The sequence below is a fragment of the Dryobates pubescens genome, chromosome 20, assembly GCF_014839835.1.
Source record: "Dryobates pubescens isolate bDryPub1 chromosome 20, bDryPub1.pri, whole genome shotgun sequence".
NCBI lineage: Eukaryota > Metazoa > Chordata > Aves > Piciformes > Picidae > Dryobates > Dryobates pubescens.
Genome location: NC_071631.1, coordinates 16,195,048 through 16,212,641, shown reverse-complemented (window position 1 = coordinate 16,212,641; position 17,594 = coordinate 16,195,048). Strand labels below are relative to the sequence as shown.

Genomic DNA, 17,594 nt, shown 5'->3' with positions numbered 1-17,594 from the left:
TCTATTCACCCTGTCTCAAGGCCAAGGTGATTATTCTGACATCAATCACATCTGACAGATCTCTGTCTAACCTACCACAAAATGACTGGTGAAGAAGATTTCAGAAACTTCTCAGATAATTTATTCCAGTACTCTACTTCGTTTAAGGCACACCAGTGATCCTTAATGGCTAGCCAGCTCTCCCTTTATGCAATAGCAGTTCATTACCTCTCACATTAGCCCTATTCAGGAAGACTTCTTGAAGACTTTCCCCTTTTTGAAAGCTCCTGCCTATCTCTGAAACCTCTGCAGACTGAAGTCTGGGGAAGATTTCATTTCTCAGCAGACGTGGTTTTGAAACACCTAATCCTCTGCACATGATTCTTTCTGCATTCCTTCAAACCGATCTGCTTCTTCCTTGAAATACTGACCAGAACTGATGCCCCACCAGTGCTGACCAGAGTGGGGAGATGACTTTGCATGGCTTCCAGGTTATATTCCTGTTTATCAATATGCCATCTGTGCATTTTACAACTTGGTGCTCTTGATTTATATTTAATTCATAAACAGCAACAGATGTAGATAATTAAGTACATCTTCTGTTCTGGTATTTGTAGGCAAAGCACAGATGAGCAAACAGCCCCCACCTGAACAGCTCCCAGGGAGGCATGGAGCACCATGATTCTTGGTTTTTGGCACTTCAGCATTATTTAATAAACACATATTTTGTATTTCTGCATTTGTTTTACTGGGTAGCAAAATATTTAGCAGCTGAATTAAGGAAACAAGCTCCTTCTGTCTTTTTCATACAGAAGGGCTTTACTAAAGGACACTTACCAAGAGGGTAAGGAGCAAAGGTGTTCGGTGAAGACTGTTGCTCTTTGGTCTGCAGGTCAGGTAGGCTGGGAGCCTGGGGATGGGGTGAAAAGCTATCCATGGCTGATTTGCCTGCAGAGGGGTGCAAAGATAGATGTGGAGGGGGAGGCTGCTGCTTCATAAGCAGGGCCTGGGCCAGCTGGCGCTGGTGCTGCTGGATCTGCTGCTGCATGTTATTGATTGTACGTGCAACCTGGCAAGAAAAAGAATCAATAAATGCTCAATTGAACAAAAAGACACTAGGCTTCTTGTGCCTTTCTTTACAGTGAAATAACACAATAGATTTCTTTGCAAATAAACATTGACTGTATTAAGGGTTGAGGAGCTTTCCTCCAATAGCTGAATGCTGTGAAACAGCTTTACTGCTCCAGCACTCTTTCCTCCTCGATACTCAAGCCAAGCACTATATCATTGTTTCTAAGGATGCCTTAGCTGCTTTGCTATAATGCAGGACAGGCTTAAAGTAAGCTACTGAAACCAAACTGTGAGGAAGAGATTGAACTGGCAGGCAAACCTACTTGCTGCTCCTGTTGTCTCATGGGTCCGGAAACATTACGCTGAGCCTGTAACATCTGCTGCTGGATTTGTAAACGTTGGTACGCCTACAGACAGAAAAGAGAGGTCAGACCTCCTAAGTATGCAATAAGCCAAAACAAGCTCGCTTAAACTGCTCTGGTATGTTATAAAACAGCAAGGACAGAAACGTTGGAGTTTTCTGAAAACACTCCATGCAACAAAAGTAACAACCCCATTACAAATGCATTCTATATAATACATTTAAGCCCAGTGTTCATCGTTTGTTTGGTTTTCAAACCAAACATGTCCATACAAAACCTCACGAGGAAGTTTGTGAGCAGGAAGTGGGCATTAAAGATAGGAACCTATGGCTTGTGGGTTTTTTTCCTCTGAAGAAATGTAGCACACATCAGAAATTAAACCAGAAGGTTAAAGCCTTAGACAAATAGGATAAATATCAATAGGCATTTTTGTTTGGGTCATTTTGAATTTTGACAACACTCTGTATTTAACTGGTTGTGCTGCTTTATTCCAGAGCAAGTCCTCAATTTTAATGTGGTTAGCTGGACAGCTTGCTGTTGGTTGGGATTTGTTTGTGGGTTTTTGGTATGTTTTTGTTTGCTTTTTTCCCCCAAGCTGTTGCTCTGAAACACAGGAATTTGAAATGCAAAAGAGCTCTGCACAGATATTTTTTAAGTAGCTGGATACTGGTTCAATTATTACCACAGCATGAGCTCAGTGCTGTGCTCCTCAAAACTAGGAAACATAACCAGAAATGAAGAACAGCATCAGCCACTGTTGCTAATAGAAAAACTTTGACTAGCACATTGACATCATCAACTAAACTAACTTGTCACCCCCAATTTTATGCTTAACACTTAGCAAATAGTGACTTCTTGTGGTATCTCCTTTTAAAGTAACTAAAATCCAATTCAATATTTGCATACATACATGTGTGTGTGGAGAATTTGCAAATATAGCAAAAGGACACAAGTTTTCAAAACTATTTTAATTGCAGGAAATTCCCCTTACACTTTATTATTTACTGAACTGAAGGAAGCTCTCCAGGTCACTCAGGTGACCAGCACTGCTGAGATTTCTCTCCTGTCGTGAGACGACCCTCCCCTTTGGTCAGTCAGTTGCATATGCTGGCATGTAACACACAGATTAGTGCTGGTTGAGAATACACTGTGCTGCTCATACCAGTACAAAGACAAGTGACTTTTTAGTTCCACTGATCAGCTGTAAAGGGTAATTATTCCACAAATGACTATTTATAAAGCCTGGGGCAAAAGCCCATGATTTTGTTTCTTTAAAAAGAAACTCCACCAAAGAAATCAGCATCTGAGTGTTTTAAAGATCTGTCACATCCATTTAAAAATTTTGTTAGCTATTCTCTTATCTTCACGCCTTCAAGTCTGATTTAGAGCTTATTTGCCATGTGTTTTAACTCACCAGCTGCAGCTGATAGAGCTGGTTCAACATCGTCATATGCTGAGGATTATTAATTGGCGAGGTTAACTGTGCAGGGCTGAGACCAATGTTTTTTGCTGCAAACTGCAAAAGCTGTGCTTGAACCTAAGAAAGAGCAGTGCATTAAACATTGTACATTTACTTTTTTAACACTGGCAACTGTGGAAGGCATTAGTAAGAGTCACAAGACATCAGCTGGAAAACATTACTATTACCAGGAATAGTAGCATGAGCTCTCAAAAAAAAAATTAAGAGGCTCCAATACAAATCTTAACCATGCTCACATGTTCAGTTACAGAAAAATTGCTGAGAACAAACCCTCAGCTCTCCACAAACATACCTTGTTTGCTACAAAGGAACACAAGAATGGGCTCTCATAGATAATGTACAGAATATACACACAAGATTACCTTAACCATGTACCATGCTAACTGGCTAGTAAATAAATCAGCACAGACACTGCCAGGCAACAGTAGCTGCAAAGCCTCGGGAGCATGATAGAATGCATTATGGAGAGGAGAGCACGTATGGAAGAGTTCCAGGGAAAGAGAAAGCTCATGAGTGGAAGTGGAAGTGTCATCTAACCTGAGGGGATAGAAACTGAGGCACTTGAGCACGAAGACTAGGCTGGGATGAATTAAGAGGTTGCACTGGCGGTTGCTGCGGCTGTTGCATGGTCCTGGCTTGTGCTGCTCCGCTATTGCCAAACATACCCAGATTGCCACTCGGTATCTACAGCAGGACAGGAAAGACATGAGCCTTTAAAGACATCACTCAACATGCAACCTGGAAGTGACTTATCTGCAGTGATTATGACAGGCACAGATAAAGAAACCAGTGCATACAGACTGCACTGACAATCAGGTTTAGAATCGGATGCCTGAACCCAAGGTGGCTGAAGTCTAAGGTCGCTTTTCTAAGTGGGGCACAGGATGAACAATGAAAAATACTCGCCAAAAACGTTTGTATTTGTGCACCAAGGGACAGGAGAATGGAGTCATTAAGCTCACAGCATCCCAATCTTTTAATTAGCTAGGCAGTTTTTATACTTTGGCCCTTGGCAAAGGTACTGATAACAGCCACACTGTTAGTGCAGCCTCCGCTGCCCTGAGATATGCTTCATGGGCTGCATGTGTTGGACAAGTACTGCCTTTAGAAAACTACATTTAAAAAAATATGTGTAATAAAAGCCACCACAGAATGATGTGTGGAGTTTTTATGTGCTGCTGTTTCTTATCTTTGCTAGAACTTCAATTCATATGGCAAAAATAACCTTTTCATAATCAACAGCAACTTATGGCCTCTCAACCTCATGGTGTTTATCAAGCTTCCCCTCCACCTCCTTTCCTTTTCTTTGCCTTTCAGCATGTTCTACCCAGCAGCCAAAACACCCCTCTGGCTGCAGTGCTCTGTCTGACCAGAGGTGCTAGAAGCAGAGTTTCTTTCTTACCACCTGTCAAAGCTATGAGCTGTCTTGACACTTAGAGCAGAATTAAAAAAGCCCCCATCACTTCTCACACATCTCATCACCGAATAATTATGCCAGCCAGGAAAGACAAATTAGAGCAATGGCTCTACCTCAGAGCCTGTGACAATTAGCAATGCCTCAAAAAAAAGAGACTTCACATCAATCAAGGCAGAGCTACATGCCAGGGTTCGGTGGTATAAATCCCTCACAGTCTCTTCTCAATGGATGCAGGTAATTAGCAGGCTAATTACAACTAAGCAGTTGTTTCACATCCTATAACATAACTTGTTTACACAGCAGGTAGATTCTCCACTGATACTCCACATGAACACACTGTCGCACACACTCCCAGTTTAAACCACGGCTTCCCCTAGGGAAGCGATGGGCACTAGCAGCTTGAATTGACCTTGGGATCTTCCCCAACAGCCTTACCTGTCTAGAAGAATTCAAGTTTTGCATGCCCAGCCCTGAGGCAATCCCGCCCAGGGTCTGATTAGGGAGTGCACTGTTTGAAAGGGGGAGCTTCAGGCTTGGTGAAGGCAAAAATGGTGAAGAAGTGGGCTCTTCCACTAGGCCGCCATCCTGATTGGAGAAAGAAAGGGTGAGCTGCATGCGAGCACACCAAAGCGTCCCATGGGAATACAAAAGGGCATGGATGAATAAAAATATTTGTTAAAAAAAAGGTATGAATAAACAGGGAATGAAAAGTATGGAGTGAAGGGAGAAGAGAGAGAGAAACAGGATTAAGGTACTGTTCATCTTCACTTTGTGACACAATCTACAACGCACAACCACCCTCTTCCACCTCTCCAGAAGGAAAGGAAGCATTCTAACCACTAATCACAGAGCTATCATGCAGCCACCTTCTCCTCCTCAATTAGATTTTCTCCTCTCCTCTCCACTGAATTGAAAGGTGGAAAGGGAAGAGACCTAGCACACTTCCAGCAGTCTTCTGCCAGTTTGCTAAGCTCTCGGCAGTGGAGCACAGACGTGGGACATCCTGCTTTTGCTACCCCACAACTTGGGAAAAGCGGGAACAGCTGATGGGACACCAGTCTGCATTAGGTTGCACATCATAGCTCTGCTCTTTAAAGAGCATTTTTGCATTAATCCCCTTCCCTAACTGAGACACATGAGCCTCTTTTAATATTCACATAGCAGCGAGTTATTATTACCCACTATGAAACATTACACTCGGCACACCCAACAAACACAGAAATACTTAAAACCAATAATGATAACGTCGTCTGTGTAGCATTCCTAGGAAAGCAATTAAGACACTGCCTGAACATCCCCCAGGAGGAGGCAGAATTTAGCAAGACGTAAGGAACCTCTCTGATAGCAGGGGCTGTGTGGAACCAGGGTTGAACACGGATACGACGCACAGAAGGCAGCCCCCGCGGGGGGCAAACAGCAAGTCAGAAAATAAAATAAATCATATAATCCCCAATCAAACAGGTAGCTATCTGGCAGCATTACAGTGGGGTACTGAGTTCTATCTCAAACTGAGCTTTGATGTCTGGGAAGCCTGCGGCAAGCATGATCAAATAACTGTGTACAAAGTACAGCTCCAAAAACAGGCAGAGTGAAAAATCTCTAATTTGCAATGTGCTGGACTGGTGGTTTTTAGGCAATATAGTCATGCAAAGAAAGGCTTTTAAATAGGTGAGGAGCTAGGTTATTTCAACCAATAAATTCAATGCCCCAGAAGATTCTGAGCTACTGATAAACCTCTGTTGTTAGAAAAGCAGCCCAGTCTGCTAAGCAGATCCCCAAACAAATGACCTAATGCAGCAAGCACAGTCGGTAAATTTTATGTTCTAAGTTAATCCTGAAAAATGCATTTTCAACAGCTCGCCTTTGATGCAAAGAGAAAGTTTCTTTACTATCAGGCAAAGTGACACTTGACATGCTATTTGACTATCCTGAGGGGGACACTGACATTTTCTAATGATATCCCCAAGGCCTTTCAGCTCAGGATATTTTACATTCTACTGGACATCAGTCACACTCCACAAACAACTGCAGCTTGCATGACAGTAACAGGTTCAAGGATTTCTCCTTAGATCACAGACATATGTTTACAATTCTACCCCTCCCCCTTTCAAGTGAAAATAATTTCAAGCTTCGTGCCTGCTTTCTCCTTCAGATGCCATCATTTCCTATGTGAAGAGACCTACTGACCATGAAGGACTGATGCAATCCCTTCCTACCCCTCAACATTTATTCAAGTCTTGTCTTATTGACGTTATTTTTTCTCCTTTTGAAAACAGGCAGTGCCAGGGAAGGTGGAGGACAAGCCACACTGGGAGACCCAGGCATCTAATTTCCAGAAGAGGCGTACTCTTGCTGCAAGGCCACCTTCACAAGTGGGGCTGGACTGCAGGTTTCTAACACATTGTTCACATTTGGTGGTTGTTTTGTTTTGGTTTTGTTTTTAATTTGACCTTGTCCTAAGGTGTCAGCCGTGCTGTACAGCCCTGTGCTCTGCAAGTGGAACAGAAATCAATTCATTGTACATAAGCACTTGAGTTGATCAACATAAGGCACTGATTAGTCATTCTCCTCCCAGACTAGGTGATGCCTTTACTGTTGACAATGGTTTGTGAGCCATTCTTTTCCAGGCTCCTTTAGGTAGTAATTGTTTCCTGAAGAGTAATCTTTTCCACCTAACCTTTCCTCTTCAGTGACTTTTCTGATAAATTTATGTTACATTTCTTTCTCAGGATAATCAATTAAACAAATCCCCTACATCTCAATTATCAAAATCATGCTCAATCCTGTACTGCTTTTAACTTTAAATTTTTAAGGGACTTGACTGTAAAGTCCTACCAGTAGTAGCATTTCCACCCACAGTTATCCAATACAAAGCACCATACTGGTGCTCGAACAAATCCATTCCCCTTCAAGACTTTAGGAAGTCACCCCTCAATAGTCTCAGGTACTAAGTATGACAGAATGCATTTAAGTGGCATTACTCAAAGATTTTTCAGCCCTGTGAGATATAGACAATTTAGCAGAAGATTTCTGAACACTCTGGCAGACTCGCAAGTAAAACAGTAACGTTGGCTGGAATGTTTTGTGGAGCTCTGCAGCTCCTACGCCAGGGAAGGATGAGTTGAGCAGGAACCAAGTCAGCTCTAGGTTCAGGCAAAGAGCAAAATGTTTTTGGAACAGAAAGTTGCTCTAGAAGTGGAAACCAGGAGAAAATTCCTTTGGGAAAAAAAAGCCCTCTATTCCTAGAGTAGAAACTCTTATTTGTTTAATTCACTTAGCAAGTTGCTCAACAGTCTGATAGCTAACAAATATAGTTTGGGTTTGTTTCCTTTGTTAGAGTAAAGTCACTGTGACAGATTATGCCTAGAGTGACAGTTTTTACTTGCTGTATGAATATTAATGATTTGAGTACTGCCTTCTCAATAGGTGTGTTTAACATATGTTTCCATAATTCTGCATCATGCTGCACATAATGCAGCTCTCACTCTCTGGCAACAATTTTAGTGCTCAAGATATTGTTACCCGAGAGAAAAAAAGGTTAACTGGCATGCATGCATGAATTTTGTGACCTTCATCAGGAGATCTTTCAATTAACATATTCATTAAAGTTTGCCATAAGCAAATAGATTTGCCATAGTTAAGAATTAATTTGACATGGTAGGAAAAGAAAAAGAAGGAAGGAAGAGCCAGGTTGAGCCTTAACATTGTAGAAAATACACAGTTTAGTTTGGATTGCATTAGGGAACATCACTGTGGACACCACTTCAACCTTCCAGCATAAGTGAGGAGCCCAGAAAGAACAAGGGTTATTATTTCCAAGGGTATGTAGCACTAGGACAAGGGGCAGGGACGATTTAGATTGGAGATTAGGAAGATATTCTTCACTGTGAGGGTGGTGAGACACTGCAACAGGTTACCCAGGGAGATGGTGGAGCCCCTACACCTGCAGACATTCAGGTCAGGCTTGATGGGGCTCTGAGCAATCTTATCCAGTGGGGGATGTCCCTGCTTACTGCAGGGAGTTGGACTAGGTGACCTCTAGAGGACCCTTCCAACCCAGTGCATTCTATGATTAAAAAATTATTCACCCCAAAGCAGAAAAAGGTTTCCAGTATGTAATTTTGGGGGGATGTGCCACGACATGAGGTTATGCAGCACTCTGGCAGCATTTCAACTACCACAAGAGCTTTTGATATGAAAGCAAGGTTTGAACAGCTAACAATTTTTCTGTATTAATACAAATAACCCCTAATTATGTAAGATGCATTTGTGTTTAATCAAATTAACTTGTTTACAGCTTGCATCATACCAGAACTAAAATTCAGCAAACTGTTTTGACTGTGATGACAGCAGAAACAGGAACAGTTGCTATTGAAAGGTCACTATTTCTCAGATGTCCTCACATAGGGCCCTGCTAATTTCCTTAGCAAACCTGTCACAACACAAACCATAACTTGAAAGATAATCCTCTAGTTAAGACTATAAGAAAACACCAAGGGGAGGAAAGATAATCGTTATTTGGGTTAAGTTTTTAATAGCCTGTGTTAACAAGACTGGGTACCAGTCCTGTCTCACATCCTGTAAAGAGCTTATGTAAAATGAACTGGTTTCAGCACAGTGTGTGAAAAGCACAGATTTCTGCTGTCAGAAACCACCACACCCCAATCCTCACAAACATTTCAGTTAATCTGAGAAGTATGGAGTAACACCACAGATTGTTCTTTCCTTATTAGTAAATTTTGAGGGGATTCCAAGGTGATTTGGTGGATCTCTTTGCAGGACTTTCTATCAGGCTGTACATTTTACTTCCTATTGAAGATCTGGCTGCACTTTTCCCTACTTACTTTACTTAAGTCACTTTAAATCTTGGACATCCATGAACTTCTGAAACCTTCTCCTCAGTCATTAAATGGTGTTGGAAAATATGTCATATGTGATTGCAGAAAAGGAAGCTCATCAGAGTAGCTATTTATGTGTCTTCTCTTCTGACTTGAAACACCTCAGCTTCTCATTCCTATTAAGTATTCCTATTCCTCACCTCATTCCTATTAAGTACTGAACTTTCACTGAAATCTGTAGGGAGCTCAAAACTACAATAGGAATTAAAAGCCTAATTCCTGGAAGATTTTGGCTTTGGTCCTGTCTGACCATCAGTTTGGGAAGGATCACGGACTTTCTGGACTCTTACAGTGTGAAGGGCTTTCTGTGCTGTTTCTCTGGTTTTCCCATTTCTAGTTCCACTGCTTTACTGATTCCTTAGTAAGTTTTCTTTTCAGGTGTAAGACTGGGGAAGACCATTATTTATTTCCTTGGGGGAATCAAATCACTGCCTCTCTCTACAAGGACTAAATTCCCCACAAGCATTAAAGAAGAGAAGAAACAGAATCCTACAGTATGTAATTATCTATTGCACTGCTCTCCACAGCTTTCTGAACAGCCAGCCAAAATCATCATGCTTTGACTTGTACATCCCACTCCTATTCCTGAGCTTACCTTGTCAAGGAAGGTGGGGCGGTCCATGGAAGACTCTTTGGAGATTGGTGGTGGGCGGCAGCCAAGGGGTTTGGTGACCATTCCATTATAGTCGGTCACTCCCATTCCACGCTTGTCCATTTCCACCTTCTTTTCCAGCAGAGCACCTTCACAAAGAGAGGAAAGAGTGAAAAAAGGGGGTGCAAAGACAAGTGAGTCTGCCAACAGGCCAGAGAACCAGGTCTTGCTTATAAAAGCATGAAAGTATATATATTACCCAGTTGATCTATGATTCTGTGGTCTGGTCAAACTCTCAGAACCAGAATGGCTCCTGTGTTGCTTTAAAGAACATTACAATGTGGTTACACAGACACTTACTCATGGCCTGATCAAGATTCATATTGTTGCTCTTCAAGGCCTCTTCCGCTGGCTCTCTCTGTTGGAAAAATACAGACTGTGGTAAGAGAAGTCATGCTTGTAGGATTTCAAAGCAAACTGAGAAAACAGATGTGTCTATTGAGTACTGGATTTAACATTTACTTAACAGCACAAATAAAGTCTGTGCACTTTCTTTTCTGCTTTCAGCAATTCCCACAACACTTCTGCTAGTTTCTGTTAAGTACCAGTTCTACAAGGTCAAATCCTATTCTGTTTAAATCTCTTCCTGTTTTCTATGAACAATTTAAGTATCCCTGACATGCCTTTCTCTAAAGAAAAAAGCAAACCAGCTATACTCTACTTTCTCCTGTTTAGTAAGAAAAGGGGAACAGGATTGGAATTATTACTGAAGTTCTAAGTAACACCTGTGGTTAGAAAAGTGTGACTTCAAAAGATCTGGAAGTGTCATCATATAAGGTTTATCATCAAGTCATCTCATAGAGCTCTCTACTAGCTTATGGTCGATTTCTGAGTTAAGACTAAATGTCTCAATGCAGGGAACAGAACTAATTCCCAGCCTGAAGAAGAGACTGGAGAGCATTTGTAGCTAGTCTGAAACTCTTGAAGTCAGAACTACAAGCTACAGAAGCTAAGCTCCAGGTGTTGCTAGCTATGGACATTACTCACAGGGAAGCCCATGTCTGTGAGCTGTTTTATCAGGCGGTTCATGATCCAGGCCTCATCTTGCTTGCTAGATGTCTTCATGCCCTTAGTGAATAAATGGGAGATTCCATTAATGGTCTGGTTGCCACGCTCACAGGAGTGAGATGTACATAAAATAGATGGTAAGTTGTTCATATTAATAATACATGCTACTGAAAGATGTATTAGTACATTAATTTAGAAAGTATCGAAGAACCCTCCGAACAACGGAACTACGATTTCTCTTCCCCCACAGAGTGTACAAATTTTAATCTCAGCTGGATAGGTGTTCAGTGTACTATTTAGTATTTGATTTGCTCACCACTGAATTAAAGCCACCTTTGAATTTACGTACTTCATTTTAATCCTTGCCGGAAAAACACAATGAAATTAAAGTTTCTGAAATAGTACAACACTTCCTGAAAAACATTCCCAAAAACAAGTTGGCAACCTTGAAGTTAAGAATGTTACTCAGTGTATTTTCTTAAAAACAAACAAGAGCGTTCTAGATAAACACCTTTAAAAGATCTCTGTGCAGCTTTTCTATCACAAAATCCTTAAGAAGTCTCTTCCTTTCAGTTCTCCAGAAAGTACCAAGGGACAAGCGTGGATTTGTTTTGGGCTGCGGACAGTACAAGAAACAACCATACTTGATCAAATCACTGGCCTAACTGTTGGCTAATGGAATAACAAACAAACTGGCTAAATGCATTCCCAATTCCTCTAAGTTACAGCCTGGCCTTGTCCCCTGAAATAAAGACTGTGCGGTGGAAAGCTTTCAATCACAATGGTCTACGTTCTCGGTTGAGCGCAGCATTAACAGGAGCTTGCTTTGTTCTCATACCAGCACACACCTCACAATTAGATGCTCGTTCCACACAAATAGGAAATTGGTATTTTTTTTGCTGAATCACTTCATCACAAGCTACTGTTTGTTTTTCTGTCCCCATGGGAAGTGTCTGAAAGCCCCCATATAAGCTTTGCTCTCTGTTAATACAGTCTCCTTTCTTTAGCATACACAGAAGCTTATACATCTTACAGAAAACAAAAGCAACAACAATGAAAGTCCCAAAGCGATTGACATGCTTAAAGTCCAAGTTTATCTCCCCTTTTCCCCTGGAAACAAGGTAGGCTGTACTTGAACCACTGTAGTGGCAAGCTGGCTTTGTGTTCAGGTGTCAGAGGGCTAATTTAAGAGTTCAGCTATAATACAACAGAAAATTTGTGACAACTTATTCTAGCAATGTTACACTAACTGCACTCTTCTCTAGAGAGGACCTCTGGTTTTGTCTTACCTTTTGAAGTCCTTTCTTCGGGGCATTCCCCCAGGAATTACAGGAGGAGCTGCTCTCTTGTGAAGCAGTATTATTCCACATATCTCCTTCTTCATCTTCCCACTGACTAGTACTGAGAGTCACTTCATCCCCACCACTGCCCCAGCCTTCTTGCATAGATTTTGAAGCTGGAGGGAAAAGTGGGAGAAGAAAAAAAAAATCTTTAATTTCTTGCAAATTTTACAGAAATATCCTTTTATGTCATATCCAGTGTTATAACATTTGAGTACTTTCCACAGATAGAGAGGTTCATCAAGCAGCTTAATTAGTATTAAATGATAAGGAGGCCTTCTTTGAAGCTAGCAAAAAAGGAAAGTTCTCTAAATACTTAATAGAAGAAAAAAAGCCCAGCAGCAGCAAGTCTTGCTTTTTCCTGAACAAGTAAGATCTGTGGTCAGGGTCATTCCAGTCTCCTAGGAACAAGGAACCAGAAGTAGGGCCACATACTTGTTAAGTGCTATTTTGCTTTCAATGAATCTCACCATTTCAGCTCCCACATTCTTCCAATGAACAAACCCAAATTTCTAGGTCATTAAGGGTCAGAAACTCAATTCCCTTTTCAGAAGACTGGAATCTGAAAGCAGCACATGGGCTGCAGGGAACACTTAGCATTCAGTGATGAGGCTATGTCACCTTGTTCCATTTCATTCTGTTTAGTCTGTTTAAGGCTAGGATTACTCATTGTAAGACCTCTCACTCCCCTCTTTAGGTTTTCTGGACTTTCTAACTCTCTCAGTACTGTATTTTAGAGGAGTGAAACTTCAGGATTCCCACAGCCACAACAGGAGTCTGAAACATGAGTTCAGACCATTCAGAGATGGAGGGTTTTTATCAACTAACACTGCTTAAGAATCATGAAGCAGTAAGTAGCAGTTCTGGATGTTCCCGAACCTGAGAACAGCTTCAATAGCTGAAGGCATCCACTCCCTCAGTTTATACCAGTGAGACCATGATTTATTCTCTTATGTTAGTTTTCCTACCAGAATGAATCCTATCTTAGTTGAATCTAGTTGCTTCTTGTCCCAATAGAAGTTTCTTTTAGGGTGCCAAGGAGTATTATTCACATTCTTCTGCAGCTGCAGAGTTTTCTGCATCTCTACTGTTCTGCTTTCAAAATATCCTAAAGAATACCTTCACATTTTCTGGACTGATGCACCACATTCATATTTTTACATGAATCTGGTATGGGGATATCTATGTTTTGAGAGAGCTAATGTAATTTTGAGGATTAAATTATTTAAACAGCTACAATATAAGAGAAATGTTGAGGTACTGGAGGGGGTCCAGAGAAGGGCAATGAAGCTGGTGAGGAGTGTGGAGAACAGGTCTTGCGAAGAAGCAGCTGAAGAAACTGGGGATATTTAGTCTGGAGAAAGGGACGCTGAAGGGTGGTGCTGGTATCTTCTCTCAAGTAACTAGCAACAGGACAAGAGGAGTGGGCCTCAGGTCGTGCCTGGGGACATTTAGATTGGATACTAGGAAAAATCTCATTACTGAAAGACTGGTCAGGCATTGGAACATGCTGCCCAGGGAGGTGGTGGAGTCACCATCCCTGGAGGTGTAGATATGGCACTTCAGTGGGCAATGTGGGGCTGGGTTGATGGTTGGACTTGATCTTAGAGGTCTTTTCCAACCTTAATGATTCTACAGTTCTATGCTGTACACACACAGAAAACCGTAAATGCTGTTTATAAATGCCAGCAGAAGCAAACACAACAAGCAGCTTTCCCCCAAGCTATTACTGGCAGCAATGTCCCCACCCATACCTGGTTTGCACAGTGCTGGGGCAGCAGCTGGAGGGTTTGTTCTTCCGTATGTCCCTGCCGACTCGGCAGGATTATCTCCCCACCCTGTACCACTGCTGGGGGGCTTCCCCCAGGCCGAAGTGCCATTATCAACTGCAGCAGAAGGGGATGACGGCTCTCCCCAAGAAGCTTCACTCTTCGTGTGGACAGTAGGCATTTCGCCCCAGCCTGCTGAAGCAAGGGGAAGGAGAACAGTGATGAGAGGAAAGGTTTCTTTTGTCAATAATTTCAAAATTGGACTTGTTATTGAACGTTTCTGTAGAAAAAGCATGAACCAGTACGTAGACACAGCGATTCTCATTAAGCACATAAAAAAAAGAAATCCCTTTGATTTGGTCTTAAAAGTCTTTCTCTTAATTGAACACTAATGCCAAGCTGTCAAGAGAGAAAGAGTATTTTTTTAACACAGCCAGGAGCAGTCAGGCTGCCACGTGAGCACCAGACCAGGTCCCAGGGGAGCAGCTGCTTATGCTGTGATTTCTCAGAGCAGATTAAACCAGGCTCGAGGAGCACATGCAGCAGTGCCAGTGTGCAGGAGACCAGGACCCGAACCTGAGGCTGGGCCTTGCTTTACTGAAAGAGCAACTCCTTCTAACTGTTTACAGATTATCAAACCTCTTTTCTCATGCCCTCTGAGTAATACAGTATTTGTTTGTTCCCACTTTCAGTGTAGATTATACCTTGGATAGATTCCTTAAAGCTTTTATTACAGCTTGTGCCTGTGTTCCCTACACACCCCTCTATCACCGAGCTTCCACATTATAATAAATATGATTTTTAAGTAGAACTAGACAAGACTGCAATTAGAACCTATAGTCAAATCATGGAGAACAGCAGGTAGAAGTCATTGTTTTCCTACAGAGTATTATTTTAACTCATTGAAAGACGTAAGCTGCCATAAAGAAACAGTCTTAGTCTGGCTTGGCTCGAGCATAATGCGCTTAAATCCATACGACACCAATTTCAGCACCGGAGTTGAACGTGCCAGGAACAGCCACAGAGCTCCTGAGAGCTAAAGAGCAACACTGACCCAACACAGCAAAAGCACGAATTGAGTTTAAAGCAATCATTGCTTCTTTGAAAAGGTGTGGGTTTGGTTTTTTTATGCAGACAGAAATGTGGATCACAGAGTCTATGTAAAAACACACAAGAGACAGAACAACAGACCAAAAAACAGACCTGATATTAACCTGTTCTTCTGCAATTAGCACAAAAAGCAGCCCATTATATGATGCCCAAGATCTCAACAAGCATTGCAGAATTCAGCCTGCTTTAAAACTTCCACTGTTATGTAGGCTGCTAATTCAGGAATTTGTTCTCTTTTCACTGGAGATGAATAAACGTTACTAAGCTCGGGCGTTTTATTTTGCTCGGCTATTGTCTTGCAATTGTAACTTCTGGCAGCTCACAATACAGGACCAGATCTGGTAAGAAAGGAACTCGGGTTTTCTACTCCCCAAAAATGAGTGTAATTTCTGTTTTCAGCCAGTTTTTATAATGGAAGGACTAGCAGCCTACTTTGCTGTGCACTATTGTTTTTCTGCTCCCCAGTACTATCTGTAAAAAGGTTTCAGAGCCCAGACATAACATTTTCTACACAAACTGACACCTAGAGTAGGTAGGAGATGGCAAGGAAATTGCTACAAAAGGACTCTAGGAGTACCTTGAAACATATTAAATTGAGCAATCGTTGTTTCACTGAACAAGTCTGTGCAGAACTTACTGATCTTAACTGAATTTCTGTTACTAGAAATTGCAGACAATGTGCATCACCAATAGTAACTCAAACAGGGGCTAGCAGAGAAAAAGTTCCTGTGAAAAAGATGTGCTGGTATCTGTTCACTCCACCAGTGTTACCTTATTACACATTTATTTTAGGCTCTATACCTTAAAGCTGCTGCAATTCTCTCTGATACTGAGAAAAGTGCATGTGACATAAACCATCTCCCAACTAAGCCGACATGGTCAGGAACACGTAGCTGCAGAAGGCTCTTTCACAACCAGCAAGATTGGAGGTATTTGAAAACATACTCCTGAAAGAACCCAAAACTTCACTCTTCCATTAAACTGATTTCCATTTGAGATAAAAATAGTCTTCTAAGCTCTATCAATGTAGCTTAAATTTCTGGTTGTTTTCAAGTGTGTGGAGAAGACAAACTGGCAAGCACACAAAAAAATGAACCTCTGCTTAGCACCACAGCTGCTTTGGTGCTGCACCTAAAATACTTCAGGCTTTCTGCTTGTATCTTTATGCCAATTTTATTTAAGGAAAGCTTTATTTGAATTTCTGCCTCACCACTCAGCAGTCAACCCTGTCAGACAACTTTGTGTATTTAATCATATTGGCATCTGAAAAAGATTAACTGCAGGCAAATGAAACAAAACAAAACATCTCTAAAGCACCAACCAGAATACAAATATACAAGCAGAGAGAGTGCAGAATATTAATATTGCCCTGAGTTCATGCAACCTGTACTGGAAACTCTAGGTAAATTCCATTTATGGAATCAACATTAAACCACAATCCCTATATTGAACAGGCCAAGTGTGCTGGGCTGAAGAATAAAACCTCAAAAAGAACTGGTCCTGGCTCTTCTTTTGCTCTTTACTACAACTTTGACAATGTGCAACATCCAGTTAAGTGCAGGAGATTAGTAAAGAAAACCCAAAGGCTGATGGAGAAACAACTTTTGCACTGCAAAAATTAACAAGTATTTAAATTCCAGAGTACTCCTCAATTGCAAACCTCTTTTCCTCTCTTGTCAGTACCTGCTGCTACCAGGTGCTGCCTTTTGTTACTCCCTATGACTAGTTTAGAAACTTTAAAAGATGAATAAAGTTACATTTCTCAATAAATGATGCAGAATTCTGCAGCTGAAAGAAGGGATTTACTTTGTGTAAGAAGATTTTCCCTCAGTTTTTCAAATAAGCCAGTATGTTGGTGGAAACAACAGCTCAAAGGCTCTGCAGAGCCATCAGCTTGCCTCTGGCAGCGTGATGCTTTCCAGGGCTATCACACACCTCACAATAAAAGCAGCTGACAGACAGTGCTACAGTGGGGTTGAGGGAATGCAAGAGGTGCTTTTAAATTCCTTCACACAGCTAGCTCTTTGGAAGGAAAACACCTTCACAGTGGTCTCAACATCTGAACTTGCCTAATGTTCTCCAAAATAAAAAACCCCATAACATTATATCAGACATTGGAAACATCTCTCAAGGGAAGCAGTGGATTCCCCTACATTGGTCAGTTTCAAGACTCAGCGTGACAGGGTGCTGGGCCAGCTCATTTCAACTACACTATCACCTAGAAAGGTTGGAAGAAGCCATCAATGAGGTCCCTTCCAACCTGGTATTCTATGATACTACTCTTCCCTTTACAAAAATAACAGATATTTAGGCTTTCCTGAGAAAATGCCCCACAACTTAAAACCCACCAGAACTGCAGGAATGTTGTTTTGCAATAGAACAAGCTCAGTTAAAGGGTTCTCTGGCAAGAAAGCAAGGTTTTAATACTCCAGTTTTTAAACACTGCTGGAATTGCAAGAAACAAAAAGATCACAGTGAGTAATAAACATGGACACATTGGCAGAGCTT

The 17,594-nt window shown here is 41.5% G+C and overlaps 1 protein-coding gene across 10 annotated transcripts in view; it reads right to left on the bottom strand.

The window, feature by feature from the left end:
- TNRC6C (trinucleotide repeat containing adaptor 6C) overlaps nucleotides 1–17,594 on the bottom strand; it is a 103,267-nt gene that overhangs the window by 11,761 nt on the left and 73,912 nt on the right. For 4 of the 10 annotated variants that reach the window (XM_054170440.1, XM_054170439.1, XM_054170444.1 and 1 more), the window contains 11 exons: nucleotides 13,962–14,171; nucleotides 12,157–12,323; nucleotides 11,379–11,483; nucleotides 10,847–10,927; nucleotides 10,160–10,217; nucleotides 9,803–9,948; nucleotides 4,745–4,918; nucleotides 3,430–3,576; nucleotides 2,827–2,949; nucleotides 1,374–1,457; nucleotides 817–1,048 (listed from right to left, as the gene is read on the bottom strand). In XM_054170440.1, coding sequence (XP_054026415.1) covers nucleotides 817–1,048; nucleotides 1,374–1,457; nucleotides 2,827–2,949; nucleotides 3,430–3,576; nucleotides 4,745–4,918; nucleotides 9,803–9,948; nucleotides 10,160–10,217; nucleotides 10,847–10,927; nucleotides 11,379–11,483; nucleotides 12,157–12,323; nucleotides 13,962–14,171 — 1,527 coding nt within the window. The remainder of the gene's footprint in view (nucleotides 1–816; nucleotides 1,049–1,373; nucleotides 1,458–2,826; nucleotides 2,950–3,429; nucleotides 3,577–4,744; nucleotides 4,919–9,802; nucleotides 9,949–10,159; nucleotides 10,218–10,846; nucleotides 10,928–11,378; nucleotides 11,484–12,156; nucleotides 12,324–13,961; nucleotides 14,172–17,594) is intronic. The other 6 variants (XM_054170443.1, XM_054170446.1, XM_054170445.1 and 3 more) reach the window with 4 other exon arrangements.